This window comes from Bidens hawaiensis, unplaced genomic scaffold, assembly GCF_021521415.1.
Source record: "Bidens hawaiensis isolate Kalapana, Puna unplaced genomic scaffold, B.hawaiensis_p1.1 tig00070858_1, whole genome shotgun sequence".
Taxonomy (NCBI): Eukaryota; Viridiplantae; Streptophyta; class Magnoliopsida; order Asterales; family Asteraceae; genus Bidens; species Bidens hawaiensis.
In genome coordinates, this window is record NW_027502436.1 from 12,450 (window position 1) to 28,870 (window position 16,421).

General features: G+C 33.3%; 1 protein-coding gene across 1 annotated transcript; it reads left to right on the top strand.

Moving 5' to 3' along the window:
- The first annotated feature begins 4,323 nt into the window (after positions 1-4,323).
- On the top strand, positions 4,324-9,135 carry LOC143605705 (putative receptor-like serine/threonine-protein kinase At5g57670). The gene is made up of 7 exons (XM_077081722.1): positions 4,324-4,588; positions 4,659-4,913; positions 5,568-5,725; positions 5,837-5,916; positions 6,015-6,150; positions 6,320-6,469; positions 8,727-9,135. The coding sequence occupies exons 1-7, from the start codon at positions 4,393-4,395 to the stop codon at positions 8,898-8,900; spliced, it is 1,149 nt and encodes a 382-aa protein (XP_076937837.1). The 5' UTR covers positions 4,324-4,392; the 3' UTR covers positions 8,901-9,135.
- Positions 9,136-16,421: the final 7,286 nt, after the last annotated feature.

Below are 16,421 nucleotides of genomic sequence, written 5' to 3' on the forward strand. Positions count from 1 at the left end.
TATAACTTTGTAACTTATACCTTATGCCTTACATAAGTTATAAGGATGTAAAATAAGGAATCCCAAACACCCCCTTAAACTTCCCTTTGCATGAGATGAGTCAATTAGTAAAATTTCAGGTTTGAGTCTTAGTTTGTCTAAGCTTAAACCGGACTCGTTTAATTATAAAGAAATCAACAACCACTTGTTTTGAGTTTTATATTTTTAAGCTTGAGATTGGTTCATTAATAGTTTTTCAAGTTCTGTTCATTTATTATTTATTAAACAAATAATAGGTAAATTCTGTAATTATAATTTCATACATGTAACAAAATATATATAAACTATTGTTATAACAATTTATATATAACAATATTTATGTAACTATATATTTGTTATTTGAAATAGAAATGGTTATATTCATATTAGCATACTTGCTTAGTTTTACAGGTGTGTCAAAAGTAATCAAGCTCTTGCACGTTGAGCACCAATTTAGGTTCGAGTTTTAACTTGTACTTGTCCATTTTGAGTTCTTTACGAGCCGACATGGAGTAACTAATGACCAACTCAACTCCTTTACTCCCTAAAATAAACCTAACCAATTTTTTTTGTCCTTTGTATGAAGTAGTTGAGGATGCCCAGGTAATTATATTTGCCGGAGGTTATATTATAATCATGGCTTCACAAGGAATGAGCATCTGCTAATACATTATTGATACCTAATATAATGGAAGTTAATGATTCAACTCAATTAACTCTAATTAATATATGCTAGTCGCCTTTGCCGTCGATTTCAAGATTGAATTCAAACCATTAAAACTTTTACTTATTCATAATTCAAAATTTGTTTATTAGAAATTATTAACCATTTAAAACATACCACATAATATTTACTTAAGAAAGTTGGAAACACTGTTATTTTTGTAACTGTCAATTAACCCTTTAAATGGACCACTAACTAAATTTATCACATTGGGATGCACTCATATTCCAATCCAAGAAAAACCCTCACCAAAGGCCAACGTCCGTGAACACTCGTCTGAAGGCATGACAGTGCGGCAAGATAAAACTCGTTCAGTTCAAATATCCAACCAGTGAACGTCCCCCCCCCACCCGGCTTAGTCTCCCATCATCATGTGCCACCAAAACTAAATGATAGGGACATGTCAAACATGAATCACATGAAACAAAAAGTGTTTTCTTTACCACTCTAGTACAGTTTATCGGGAGGAAACACTATTATTGATTCAATTAAAAAAACATGTAGATTAGTTATATGTGAGACGTACACTTCTCATTTAGATGCCCTCTATTGAACTATTTTTGCATATAATTATTTTCTTGCTTAATATACCAACACATGGGTATTCGATATGATATAACACACATTTTTATATACTGTTTTTAAGAGACATACCATCACACTCTTTTTATGTTACTAAAAAGAGTGTAGTTATTAGAAAGAACACAATAATTGGGAAATAGCTAACCTACCCTTGAACCTGCCTCAACATCACATGGTTGTCAAGTAGTCTAACCCAACTCACCCTCCCTAATCCTAATTTTATCCAACATTTTACCAAACCCAAACCCAATTTTATAAAAAAGAAAATAAGAAAAATCATGTGTATACTTTTTTAATTAATAAATTTGATGAGTTGGCTTCAATGTAAAATTGATTCTTACAAGATGCTTGATAACTCATGTGTATTTGTTTAATTAATTAAAGAGAACAAACCTTTTTTATTCATAATGTCGTATTCCCAAATTAAGAATTCAGAATTAATTTGAATACGAGGCTATTCATAGTCCGCAGACAAAAGCCGACACATCAATTCATCATATGTCGGATACAAAAGCATGACAGCTTACGTATATGTTGTAAAACGTTTTTAATACAAAACCATATCTATGTTTTAAATTTAGAATAGTAAGAAACATATAATGAATGAATTAGACGTAGTATTGATAATGAGAGAGTTATAGTCTTATAGAGTAAATTATCTGGTTATGCATTACATACAAATTAATGTTTATATTATTTTCATCGACTATTGAAACATTTTACTTATTGGTTTGAACAACGGTTTGTAATCGTATTAATATTTTGATTTGGTTAGGAAGATGCTCATATCAGATGGGATTGTTTGAAGACTATGATCTTTAGAACTGCTAGGCAAAGTTTACGCAGTTTATCAAAGTGGTTTCCTATCATATTCATATGTCACGTGTAAAGATCTCTTAGAAGCTTATTATAACAAGGCTTATTATGAAGGTAAGAGTTTCACTTATAGTATTTCGCAACCAAAAATGAACTTATATTTATATATCTACAAAGATCCTTAAAATTACATTTGGCAATTTGTGTGATATTAGGAGGGGGGGGGGGGGGGTGTGGATGTGCTGAAATTTCTCATCACACACCCCACCCAATCAAATGGTGTCACATCATCAACCCCAAATCCATCACATTTTGATGGAATTTGATAGGGGTGGTGTGTGATGGAATTTGGCTCCTTCCCCAACGGTCCTATTTTCTTGGAAAACAACCATCACTTGCGTGATGGCCATCACTCACCCCAACCATCACTTGCGTGACAAACCACCGGCGGCGAAGTGGGGTGAACCCATCACGCGTGATGGGTCTTCCTCACGCAGTGCCCCGGGTCCCCTTAGCGGCGCTTGTTTATAAATTACAACTTAAAAGGGTTGGTTGGTGAACATAGAAGGGTTATTTGTTTGAGGTTTGTGTTTAATTTTATCACATGCTTTTAATTTTGTGTCTCAGTTGCAATGTTGCATACATGTGTACCTCTTTATATACCATTATGATAAATATCTTTCATTTTGTATGTTACCACGCACAAAGATTTTTTCGTTATAAGATAAATCTTACAAGTAATGATCAAGTGTTGTACAAGTGATCATGTGAGTATTTAATTGAAGTGCAAACAAAAGTAATAAAAGTAAAGAAAACAAAACTAATAATAATAATAACAAAAAAGAAGAAGAAATAAGCATTGCCAACACTTCTCCTTCCTTGTTGTCTCCCTTCCTAGCCATTCCAGTTATGAAGTTGGACCACATAGTCTTTTCCAGTTTGAATCTTCGATGCTAGCTTCAATTGACATTGTCGTCTTCTAACCCTCCCCTATCACCCCATCTTCATCAGACTTAATTGGTTTTTAATGGTATGTATACGGTTAAAGGAGGTGACAGTTAGGGCTTAGTTTATGGCTTTGATGGAGATCTTCTATTAATGCTTATGCAATGCCATTAACATTGATCATGGTTAATCCAATTGATTGATCTTATATCAAAATTGTAATTTAACCCAAATCACATCGACAAAATATGTAATTTTTACTCTTAAAGAAGATACAAGAAAAAAGTAAATGCATTTATTTTTTTCATCATAAGAACATTTGACGTTGTAAGAGAGCATGACTATGTAGGATCACCGTAAAATAACATAAAATACTTTATAACAAACTACAATAGGAAAACGTTACAAAACAGAACAGAAAATATTACAATGATGATTACAACTAGAAATAAATACACACTATAGAACAAGCTTGTACCCAAGGCTGATATTAAAGAAATTTTTAAATATACATGGTAATATAACACAAATCGAGTAAATAATAATTATATTAATCATCATTATATATACTAATGCGTGTTTAAAGTCAATGGAAAAACATATTTTCACTTGAAACAAGTCACTTTCACCAATTTTCCAAGAGAACGTTCTCTAAGATAATCTCTTAAATCAAAACCATTAGCAAATTATTAATTTAAGCCTCACTTGTTTTTTACAAAAAGAATTAAAATTTGAAAATAAAACCTTTTAATGTGTAAGTTTGAATGAGCAGGATGTGTGTAAGTTTGAACACCTGCTCCCATTATTATATGATAAATAATGGCTTTATTTTTGCACTAAAATGTACCTGGTACAATCCACATAGTACAAACACAGCACACCTTAATTTTTTTTATTCAAAAGGGGAATTACAAGCAAATAATTGATGGGTCCATGACCCGACTTAACAACGATATGGATTTGCCAACACTAGCTCTGAATTCATTCCTCATGGACTCGTGGGTCCGAAGATATGACCCATTGATCCGACATATTCACACAAGTTCTTTTTTGTCAAAATTTTTATTTTTATAATTTTTTGTCACCCATGAAATTTGATCAGTGTATTAAAAGGTAGAACACCTTATACAAGCATTTGGTTATATATTGACACAACTACTCTTACTAGTTACTAACTTACTACTACTACTACCCACAAAGCATTTAAAACCCTCATCCACCCTACCTTCTTATTCAACTTTTCTCTCTTCTCTGAACAATGCCTTGTTAATTCTCACTCCACAAAGAGATCTTATTAGAACAACAAAATGAGGTATATTAGAACAGGCAGTTTCAAGAGACTCTTCTCTATGAAGCGTCAAAGCTTAGAGGATTTGCCAAAAGAATGCATTTTTATGAAGCAAGACTCTTTCAACAATGGTGAGACGGAGTCTTTCAAGAAACCCACATGGAAATGCTTCTCCTTTGAAGAGATTTTTGTTGCCACTAATGGGTTTTCCTCAGGTAATTCAAGAGGACCAATTTCTTTCATATAAAAACTTTAATAGATATTTTGTTGATGTTATTTTTTTAGAAAACATGGTTGGTAAAGGAGGGTATGCAGAGGTTTACAAAGGGGTGTTAGAAGTTGGTCAAGAAATTGCTGTGAAAAGATTGACACAGATATCATGTGATGAAAGGAAAGAAAAGGAGTTCTTGACAGAAATAGGAACACTTGGTCATGTGAATCATCCAAATGTTTCTTCTCTTTTAGGTTGTTGTATTGATAATGGTCTTTATCTCATCTTCCAGTTTTCCTCTAAAGGTTCTGTGGCTTCTCTTCTTCATGGTACTAACTATATATTTCTCTTCACATTTTCTTTATTTCTTTCTTCAAAATCTTCAATGGTTACATTCATAATTATATTTTTAGCTTTTTTCCTTCTTTCAAACTTATCATTATATATATTCAAAAAAATTTTATTATTATTATGATTATTTTTTTAAAAAGCACCTAAAGTATATAAACATAGAGAGAATTTATTCATAGCTTGTCAATAAATGAATTGCAAGTGTAAAAATGTCAAAACAAGTTTTTTTAATGTGTATTTAGCAACTATTATTGTGTAAAAAATCACATCTTGTATCAAAATGAGAGATTGTTGGCAATATCTGTGGTTATTTTGAAAAACATAATTTTCAAAGGGACTTTGGTACCACCTTGCATGAGATTAGGTATTTGAGTCTCACTTTGCAAGAAAACACACTCACTCATTAAATGAGTTGTAAACATAGTAAAGGACACAAACTACAATCATTATATTTTGTGACACAGCAGCTGGTCACTATAAATCTTCAATAATTGGCCACTATGTATGTTTAATCACTCCCATTGGAAACAATATTATACCATTGCAAAACATATTTCTATATGTGGATTCATGTTTCTTTGTTAAAAATATGTACTTGAAATGATATTCTTGTCTTATTTGTTTTTGGGTAGATGAGGATTTACCGGTAATGGATTGGAACACGAGGTACAAAATCGCTATTGGGACAGCACGGGGGCTTCATTATTTGCACAAAGTATGTCCAAGGAGAATAATTCACCGGGATATAAAAGCCTCCAATGTTTTGGTCACTAAAGATTTCGAACCGCAGGTACGAAACCAATTGATTGATTTTTATGAATCAAAGTTATGGCTAGCATATATATTTTTAATTTAATGTTTCAAGTTTAGTGTTGTAATAAATTGTATATATAATTACTAGATATCAGATTTTGGGCTTGCTAAATGGCTTCCTTCACAATGGACACATCATTCAATTGCTCCAATAGAAGGGACATTTGGGTAATTTCACTTGTTTGATTTTTTTTACATTAATTATATTGTATTGTATCATGATTTTTTTAATAGCCTTAATATCATTTGTCGACATATGTTCATAGGCATTTGGCTCCAGAGTATTTTATGCATGGCGTCGTTGATGAAAAAACAGATGTTTTCGCTTTCGGTGTTTTCTTACTTGAAATTTTATCTGGAAAGAAGTCAGTTGACGGCTCCCATCAAAGCTTGCATGGCTGGGTAATTTATATAGATTTTACTTTTAAAAACGCCTTGCTCACACACCCACTGATCTACTTCAAAACTATAATATATAAATCGGTTACATAATATTTATATGATTCTGTATTTGACACGTCAATATTATTCATATGTTTAATATTTGTAAATAAATGATTTTTTTTAATAGGCAAAACCAATATTGAAAGAAGGTGAGGTGGAAAAAGTTGTGGACCCAAGGCTAGAAGGTAAATACGATTTGTCGCAGCTTAATAGACTTGCATTCGCGGCATCTCTTTGTATTCGAGCATCGTCCACGTGGCGTCCTACGATGAGCGAGGTATATATATATATTCTTTTCATACTTATTTCACCAGTCAGCAAACATCTTTTAATGTAGGGTACAATTACTTTAAACAAACTTTAATAAAAGAATATATTACTTTAATTCTTTACATTTATCAAAATAAATTTAAATTTTAAAAGAAAAGAGAACTAAGGCTCGTAAACGATGCATAACATTTGTAAAGGGTGTGAATGAAATACAAATTACATTCGTGAGAATCAATTATTATAGTGTAATTGCGTTACGATATGATTATATAATTACACTATTTAATTCGGATGTTTAGTACAAATTTTTATTTGTAGGTTAACTTTCTCACACATGACCTAACCCCGCCTTTGAGACTCGCAACCGCAGTTAATGGGTTCTGCCCATGCTTTAATTTTTTGTCCAAACCTATCGGACTAAATCGTAAACACCCTAATTTTAGATACAAACTTATAACTACATCAACTTTTTTTTTCCCTCTTTTATTTAGTTGCTGTAAATAAAATTTACATAGTTTGTAAATCTAATATTTGTAAAAATAGAGCTTTTCTAATATTAGTGAAAAAATGAGAGAATAAAATATTAATGTTTATTTAATCAAGTTGTAATAAATATATTAGATGGTTGTCATTTTCGATATGACGCTTAAAACTTTAAAGTCCAAGCCATGCACAGGGGACCATGTCGGAGCGCATAGAATTGAAATGTTTTTAATATATAATATTATGAAGTATATGCTTGTCCAATTAGAGATGAATTGAATGTACTTGAAGAAATACAAATCTTTGTCTCTTCATGATTCCAATTAACACCCTAGCATAATATTTTTGTCTGTTATACAACTGTTTTTAAAAAAAAAACTATTATTATTTGAATATGAAAGTTAAATAAAAACAGTTGTACATGTTTATAAAAAAACTATTATTATTATTTTGTTGTACTTGAAGAAATATTAAACTGTGTAATTAGATTTATATTAAACATTAGAAACTATCACATAAAAACTAAAATTTATCTTAAATAAAAACTTTAGAAAGAAAACTAAAATATTAAACTGAGTACTTTGATTATTACAAAATTTTGAGTTTTGAAGGGATAGAAACAATCGTTGTAACTTGTAAACTTGAAAATATTGATTTAAAAGTTATAACATAAAAAAAGATTGTCAACGTCAATCCCACTTTGATGAGATGGTAAGATGGTTTGAATGTAGAACAAGAACTCAAAGGTTTCTTTTTAAAGAGTAACTTTATTCGTTTTAAAAAAAAATAATAAATAAATAAATAATTCGTCTAATTGCCATCTTCACCATCCAAGAACGCCCTGCTTGCGGTGCACGCATATAATGTATAATGTGTGAACCCTCGGGTGGGCAAAAGCGAAATTGCACTAATTTTGACGTTATTTTACCAATATCGTGAAAATAACGTTAAAAGTGGCGGAAGGTTAATCAGGCATCATGTGATGGCGTTGATAGCCGAAAGACAAGGGTACATGCACCAATCGGTCGGTGTCCCGATGGTTGAGTGTTATGTGTCTTATGTCCAAGGCTTGATGCAAAACTACTATCGAGCCGAGGGTCTCACCGGAAGCAGCCTCTCTATCCCTATGGGGTAGAGGTAAGGCTGTCTACATCTTACCCTCCTCAGACCCTACTATAGCTTTGCTATTGGTGGGATATACTGAGTACGATGATGATGATGATGACCATCCAAGACCCGTGCGATTGCGTGAACGCATATATGCATTAATAATTTTTCTTGACTTTAGCTTACGTCTTCTAATAATCAAGGTAATCAAGATCATAATATATGATTAAAATATTACACGTATTCAAAGGTGTTCTTGTATGGTGGTTTTGATATAATCTATGAATGTTATATTTCACCTACCTCTAATTCGCCACTTGGATTCAACATAATTCCACAGTATGGTCCATGTGACATACAAAATAGTTATGTCATTAATTATATCAAAACTGACAGTCTTTTAACGTTTTATCCCTTTGGAGAATACATTATTATCGACAATGAAAGACCACCTTAATGTGGTGACATAGTCAATATGGGGATTTTGTTTTCTTCTTCTTCTTTAATTAACTGTTTTTAGCATTAGGGTTTATCTAATCACTCTTTCTGTTTTTATATGAGAATCATAATCTTCCTTTTTATATGAAATATATATTTTAATAAATGAACTTTGCTTTGTGATAATTATAAAATTATTACTAAGGGATTGATTGACGTTGATCCTTGTTTTATAGATTCTTGATGTAATGATTGAAGACGAACTAGATAAAAACCGATGGAAAATGCCCGATGAAGAAACAGAAGAACAAGACGACTTTTGGGGTTTTGAGGATCTTGAGTTTGAATTCTATGACAGTAGTACCTCATCGCCTTCTGTACTAGATTCGGTGTCGATAAAAAGCACTTAGATAGGAAGAACACACAAGGGAACTTATTAGATTGTTCATGTGTATATGCGGTATGCATTGATAATTCAGTTTGTTGATCAGTATATTCGATGGTTCGACACATAATGATATTATTTTGTGAGCCGTACATACACATGGGAACCCCACTAGACTTAATGTACATAAAAGGTTTTTATAACATTGGTATAATATGTGCAAGACTTTTAGGTAATTCACATTTTCATACTTTGAAGTTTTGAGAGAGAAAACAATAATGGCATGATGATTTAAGTTGGAGCTCTTTTGTTAGAATTAAAGGGCTCAATCACCCACATCACATGGAGGGTATGCTCATAAGATTGCACAATCATGGTGTGGCTAGTGACCAACTCAGCTTTTGAAGTCCAGCTCATAGTAATAATTCCACCTGTGACAACACCAGCGTGTAGGACATGGTACACATATGTCTCGTCCTTTTGTGATTAGAAAGTAGACACATGGTCTAGTAGAAACTTAAATGATTAACTGATGTCATTGAATGAGAGTTCACCTGGTTAGTAGCTAGTGTGAGTTTGAATTTTTGACACTTCACGAATTAGTCCCGGATCAATAACAAGATTCATGTATGACTGTATGAGCGTTCATACTCCACCCCCCATTTCTATAAATTAACTAAAACATGTCATTTTATTATAAATTAACTAAAACGCGGCAGTTTATTAGAGTTGACAATTTAAACACGACACGAACCTACACGACTTTAACCCGTATTGGGTATGGCCTTAGCCGCGTGTACTAAATAGGTGGACACGAATCTACCGGTTAATTTTCGTATCTAAATAGGTAAAATACCCGTTTACCTGTTAAGTACCCGTTAGTACCTGATTAGATTTTTTTAAATAAAGATATATAATAATATATTATGTTATATACCCTAAATAGTTAACACTAAATCATTCTAATCCAACATTAAGCAAATGACGCACAAACTCTTCTCCGATCCTCCCTTTCTAGATCTCCGGTAGTCCGATGGTTTCCCTCCACATCTCCGGTCCACCTCTCAACATCTCAGATTCTCCGAAAGTCTGACTTCCTTGCAGTTGCAGCGACGCCACCGGCCACTGAACAGCTGAACCCTTCTCAGATTCTCCGGCAAGTTTGTGTCTTATCATGTATACCTGATATTAACAGGTTCGTGTTCGAGTTTGAGATACCGGTACATGATAAATTTTCATGTCGTATATATGTATACATGTTTTGTGTTTGTGTCTTATCATGTACGGCTATACACGAAATGTGAGTCCTACATTTTATTAATTTATCTCTCATGTTCTAAAATTCTCCCATACCTTGTAGAGGTGCACAAACCGGTTTTTTTAAAAAAACCGGTTCGGTTATTAACCGGACCGGTTTTTTTTGGCCCGGAAAAAACCGGTTCGGTTAATAACCGGACCGGTTAATAACCGGTTTTTTTCTGTCAAAACCCTAACCGGTCTAACCGGTTAGGACCGGTTTAGAAACCGGTTAGAACCGGTTAATAAACCGGTTTTTTTATTAACCGGTTTTTTTTTTTTTTTTTAAATTTCGCGGTTTCAAATACGAATATTTGTTTTTTATATTTTGTACTTAATGAAAACCATTATTTTTTCACAGTATAAACAAACCGGTAACTACAAGGCAAACCGGTAACTACAAGGCAAAACGGACTGACCGAAGCCATTCTTTGCTTTCGTTGTTAGGGTTCTTTGCTTGGAAGATGAGTATGAGTGTGTGTTGGTGAATGTGTTTTCAACAAACCAAAGATTAAAAACACATAACTTTCATTTATAGTTTTTACATTAAAAATACAAACATTAAATCGTTATCGCATATTCGTAACTCAAAAATACAAACATTAAATCATTAACACTGAAGAAATCTCTGCCAAGAACTGTTGTTCATGATTTAACTCAAAAATACAAACATTAAATCGTGAACTAGCAGATGCTCCTGTTGTTCCCAATCGCAGTTTGTTCATGATTTGCCTCCATGTTTGCTGTTTCTTTAACTAAATTAGAAAAATCCAAATCAACAAGTAAATAAGAGTACATATTAGGAAAAAGAATGCTTAGACACGATTACATGAACAACTTGCTGTTTCTTACTCATGATTTGCCTCCATGTTTGCTGTTTCTTTAACTAATTTTCTTCGCTACCCGATCCCGAGCTATTTCTTAGGTAATCGTAGTACGCGGCTTCTTCATCGGTCATTGGTTGAGTGTGTCCTTCATTGACCTCGTCTTCATACAAGCCCGCTTCATACTCCATTTCCCCCTCGAGTGAGCGTTGATGTTGTGCCCTATCTAAAGAGTCCAAGTAATCCTTGTAGCAAATCGACATCTCTATAGCTGGTGCAGTGAGTCGAGTCCTCCTAATCGATATAACCCTGCCAGAAACAGAAAAAGCAGACTCCGAAGCTACCGTGGAAGCTTGGACCGTTAGTAAATCTTTGGCCATGGCGGCGAGGATCGGAAACTCATCCTCCTTACCTCTCCACCAAGCCAGCAAATCAAGACTTCTAAATTCATCCGGAGTCATGTGTTTCACAAAGTTGGTACCACCATACCTTCCAAGTTCACTGCTTGGGGTGTTTACCCTTTGACGTTTACCGGCGTCTTCCCAAATCATGTAGTACATCCCCATTTCAAGGTCGGTTTGGGATTGGGATTGGGCAACAGCTCTTAACGAGTCATGAATTTGGGAAGACGACCCGTATTTTGTAAGGTAGACATCATACATGTTTGACAAGGTGGTGTTGAAAGCATTCTTTAAAGTTTGGCTATAATAGGGGTTTTGATCGTCGTTTAACCCAAGCTCATCACAAATTTTTTCTATTAAAGCTTCAACACCACCAACATTGATGCAAGGGTTTAACGCAGCAGCACATGTCAAAACAGCGGGTAGTTGTTGAAAATATTTTCTAAATTTTTCTTTCATTTTTACACCCATATCAAAATAAGGTGCACCCCTACAATCAAGTTCACTCAACTTTGTGCACATGACAGCAATTTTTGGTAAAGCAATGGGGCTTGTTGGATAGTAAACCCCGGATAAACTAGTTGTGCAAGATTTAAAAATTTGAAGGACCTCCGTAACGATCTCAATCAATAACCAGTTTCTAGGATCATATGGTGCACATTTACCCCTACTTGACAAAATTTGATGAAACGCAATTAATGATTCTTTTTGTTGGATGGCTTTCTCAAACATATTACAAGTCGAGTTCCATCTTGTTGGACAATCCCAATTTGGCCCCAACCATTGACAATTAGCTTCTACACAAAATTTTTTGTATCTTGAAAATGTTTTATTGTTGCTAAAAACATCTCGTAACATTCTTTTAAAACTGTTTCTTTGCGTTTCGATCACGTTTAACCCATCTTGCACGGCCAAGTTGATAATATGTGCAATGCATCGGCTATGAAAAAACGCTCCATCACAAATAGGTTTATACTTTAATTTTAAATGGCCAACCGCGGCCGTATTGTTGGACGCGTTATCAAACGAAATTGAAAAGATTTTATCTTCAATTTTGTATTGTCGAATGACTTTATCCAAGATTTGAAAAATATTTCTACCCGTGTGCGGGTAATCAAACAATTGAAACGCAACGGTTCGTTTCATCATTTGCCACGACTCGGGGTCAACCCAATGAGCCGTCACACAAATGTATGAGTCGGGCGAACCATGAGGTACCGACCAAACATCCGTTGTTAAGTTTACACTAGTTTGTAAGTTTGAAAAGTATGAAATTAGTTCGGATTTAGCGTTTTTCCATGCTTTAAGACAATCTCTTCTAAGGGTCGAACGACTTACGTGTTGGTAGCGTGGTTGAACATAGTTTTGCATCATCTCCGTGAATTGAGGGTTGTCGAAGTGGTTGAAAGGAAGTGTTTGTTGAATCACAAAGTTTGAAAACTGTTGACGTACAGCTTCAACGTCGTACGTAAACACCCCTCCTTGATTCGTCATCTCCGGCTGCGAACTACTTCCCGCTTCGTCCTTCAAGGCCTTGCAAAAGCGCTGTTGTATATGCGCTTTTAAAGTGGAGTTTGCATCTTTGGCATAGAACTTCAAACAGTGCTTGCATCGAGCTTTTTGGCGACCGTTAGACAGTTCGCATAGGTCGAAATGTTGCCACACATCTTGGTTTCGTTTCGTGGGGATGATCCGAACGACCGTTATGTCTGTGTTCGAGGCACCCATGTTGACGGATGAAGCAGCACTTTGGGAGGCCATGATAATAAGAGCGTATAATCGAGTATGAAATAAACGAGTACGAGTATGAAATAAACGACTACGAAATAAGAGCGTATGGAGTGGTAATGTGGTATAATTGAGTGTGAGATAACAAAATAATCGCGTATGAAATAAACGTTTAGAGCTAGTAGAGTTGTATAATCGAGTGTGAGCTAACCTACCCAACCTAAACTATATATAGTTGTTTGTGGGGGTAAAATGTTAAAAAAAACGGCTAGAAATCAAGAAAAAACGGGCAAAAAAGGACCCAAACGGTCATATGGCCGTTTTATAACGGTCAAAAACCGGTTAACCTAAAAACCGGTTAACCGGTTTTTAGGTTAACCGGTTTTTGACCGTTAACCGGTTAACCGGTTTTTAGGTTAACCGGTTTTTTAATAACCGGTTTTTAAATTTAACCGGTTTTTTTACTAACCGGTTCAATAACCGGTTTTTGTCCACGAATGATTAACCGAAGTACTAACCGGCGGTTCAATAACCGGTCTAACCGGTTTTTTAATAACCGGTTTTTCTATTAACCGGTTTTCGGTTAAACCGACCAAACCGGTTCTATAACCGGTTTTTTTGAACACCTCTAATACCTTGTATCATCTTTATTCTATTATAAATAGTGATCAATATATCATATTATTCCCCCTATGTTAAGATATTAAATTTGAATCTTTTTAATTAGTTTTCTATCATAATCTATTAAAGGTCACCGGCCAAAAGCAAGTTGTGGTTTACTTGATCATATTGGTTACTGGGTATATATTGACAATCCTGTGATTTTTCTTGTAACAGGTTTTCATGTTCAAAAAATTAGTTACATTTAATAAAACAAAATGAGACATAGGTCATGCAAACAAATACAAAAATGTGATGAAATGACAACATGTTGCACAAAACGTTACAACCCCAAAACATGACCAAAATAACCACAGGAAAAACATTAACATTTGTGACACTTGTAAATGTATGTTATATCATATTTGTTCAACCTTGAAATAACATGATTCAAAGTTGTATCTTGGCACTTCCTCACATGCTCATTTGCGAAAGAATGAAAATATGCATCTTCAAATGGTGCAATCGTCAAATTCGTTCAACGTTGAAATAACATGATTCAAAGTTGTATCTTGCCACTTCCTCATATGCTCGTTTGCTAAAGAATGAAAATATGCGTCTTCAAATGGTGCAATCGTGTAACTCCAAGCATAATCAATATCAAAGACACGATAAACTATTTGGATTTTTACCATATAGCTTTTAGGCAGGAAGAATATATTCTCTGACGTGGCATGCATAACGCCTTTCAGATTAGTAGAAGATATAAAACCGAATACATTTTAAACAACAAAAAGCGAAGGAAAAATACACGATTATATTATCTTGCCAATGAGGATCATGTGTTCTTTCATGTATTTATAACCAGTATGCTTTTAATTTCAATCAAGAACATTTACCGAACAACTTATGCTTTTAGTTTCTTTTTTTTATCCCAGTTATATCGACTTATGTGGTCGCGTTAATTCATAACTACATTAATGTACTAGTGCACTCAATACATCCAATTAAGAAGTATAAGATCATGTCGTACTATATTTTAATTCAATATACAATTTAAAACAAAAGAATGAATGGTGAAATAACACTTCAATTCCAATTTAATATTGCATGAATAACATATATAATCAAAAGCTAGTCCTAGAGTGATTATGAAGACGTTATTCACACATGGCGTGGCCTATAGTATAGATGATCATCTTCAACTATTTGGGATGGCAAATTCCAGCACATATTTAACAAGTTTGAATTTGTATACGCAATCAAATCACCTGTCTAGAAAGCTTTTAACCTTCCTAAGATAGACCCGGTGGTCCTTGATGCGTTTTTTTATATATCAAGATAAATCTAATCCTTAGGCCTTAAATTACTAGAGTCCCTAGTTTTGGCAGTACCAACTCTTGGAACTTTTGAAGTGTTACAATGATTATAAGCATGCTGGTCGATTAATATAGGTATGAAAATTGCCATATAAAGGATTAATTTCATATATGTAAAACATCAAAAATATCATATAAGCCAAGATAAAAGTTAAAATGTTATATACGCTTTTACCAAATAATTAACGTATCATATATACCCTTATAAAATAGTTCAAATATCATATATATACCCCCGTTTAATTAATAACGGTTCAATAAATGACCATTTCACTTATTTTTCGAAAATTTTAACTTTCATGCATGTCCATTATTTAATGAATACACCATTCTACACATTTTTGTTACATAATGTGTTTATACCATATGTTATTATTTTAATTTTGATCAACGATTCTCATCTTTGACGACAACTAACTCGTCACTCGTAACTTCTTAAAAAATGCAAACCCTTTAAAGGTTTATCCCCTCGAATGGTCTACACTGTAACCATTTGTCACATCTAATCGAACTAGGTAATATGGTCATTAATTAAATTGTTTTTGATGAATTGAGTATATATGATATAAGAACTTTATAAGTGTGTATATATATATATGGTATTTTTTGTTTTGCGTGGACAGATATAATATCTATATATATATAAACGAAACCATAAAAATCATACGAGTCACGATGTGGCCGCTCTACTTTTTTTTGAGTCACCAGATTTGTTTGATTTTTAAATGGAGGTTTCTCATACATTTGACCCAAATTCAGGAGTATGAGTCTCATCAAACCCAGATATTTCTTAAACGACTTATAACATCTCATTAAATTAAAAAACTAATCTCACCAAATATTTGATATAAAAATCCTATAAAGTATGGATATACTAAAAATTAATATATGATTTATTTAAAAAAAGATATATATAATTTATAATTAAAAAACCAATTTTTTAATAAAAAAATAAACGGGTCTTGGGTCTAATCAAACCCATATAGCTTTTAAACTGGATTATAACATCTCATTTATTTGTGAAATAATTTATCATCAAACCATAAATATATTATTAACTTTCATACAATAAAAAAAATAAAAATTCAAAAAATAAATAAATATTAAAAACAAATAATATAAAACAACATCCATAATACGGGGGATAAAAACTAGTTTTCAATATTTGTAAAGATGTGTACGAAGTTCCCAATATAAATGTAACACAACTTATAATCTATCATAATCCATGGTATTTGAATCATAATACAAACTAGGGGTGTTCACGGTCCGGTTTTCGTGGTTTTAAGGCTAAACTGTGAACCAAACCGTTACTTAC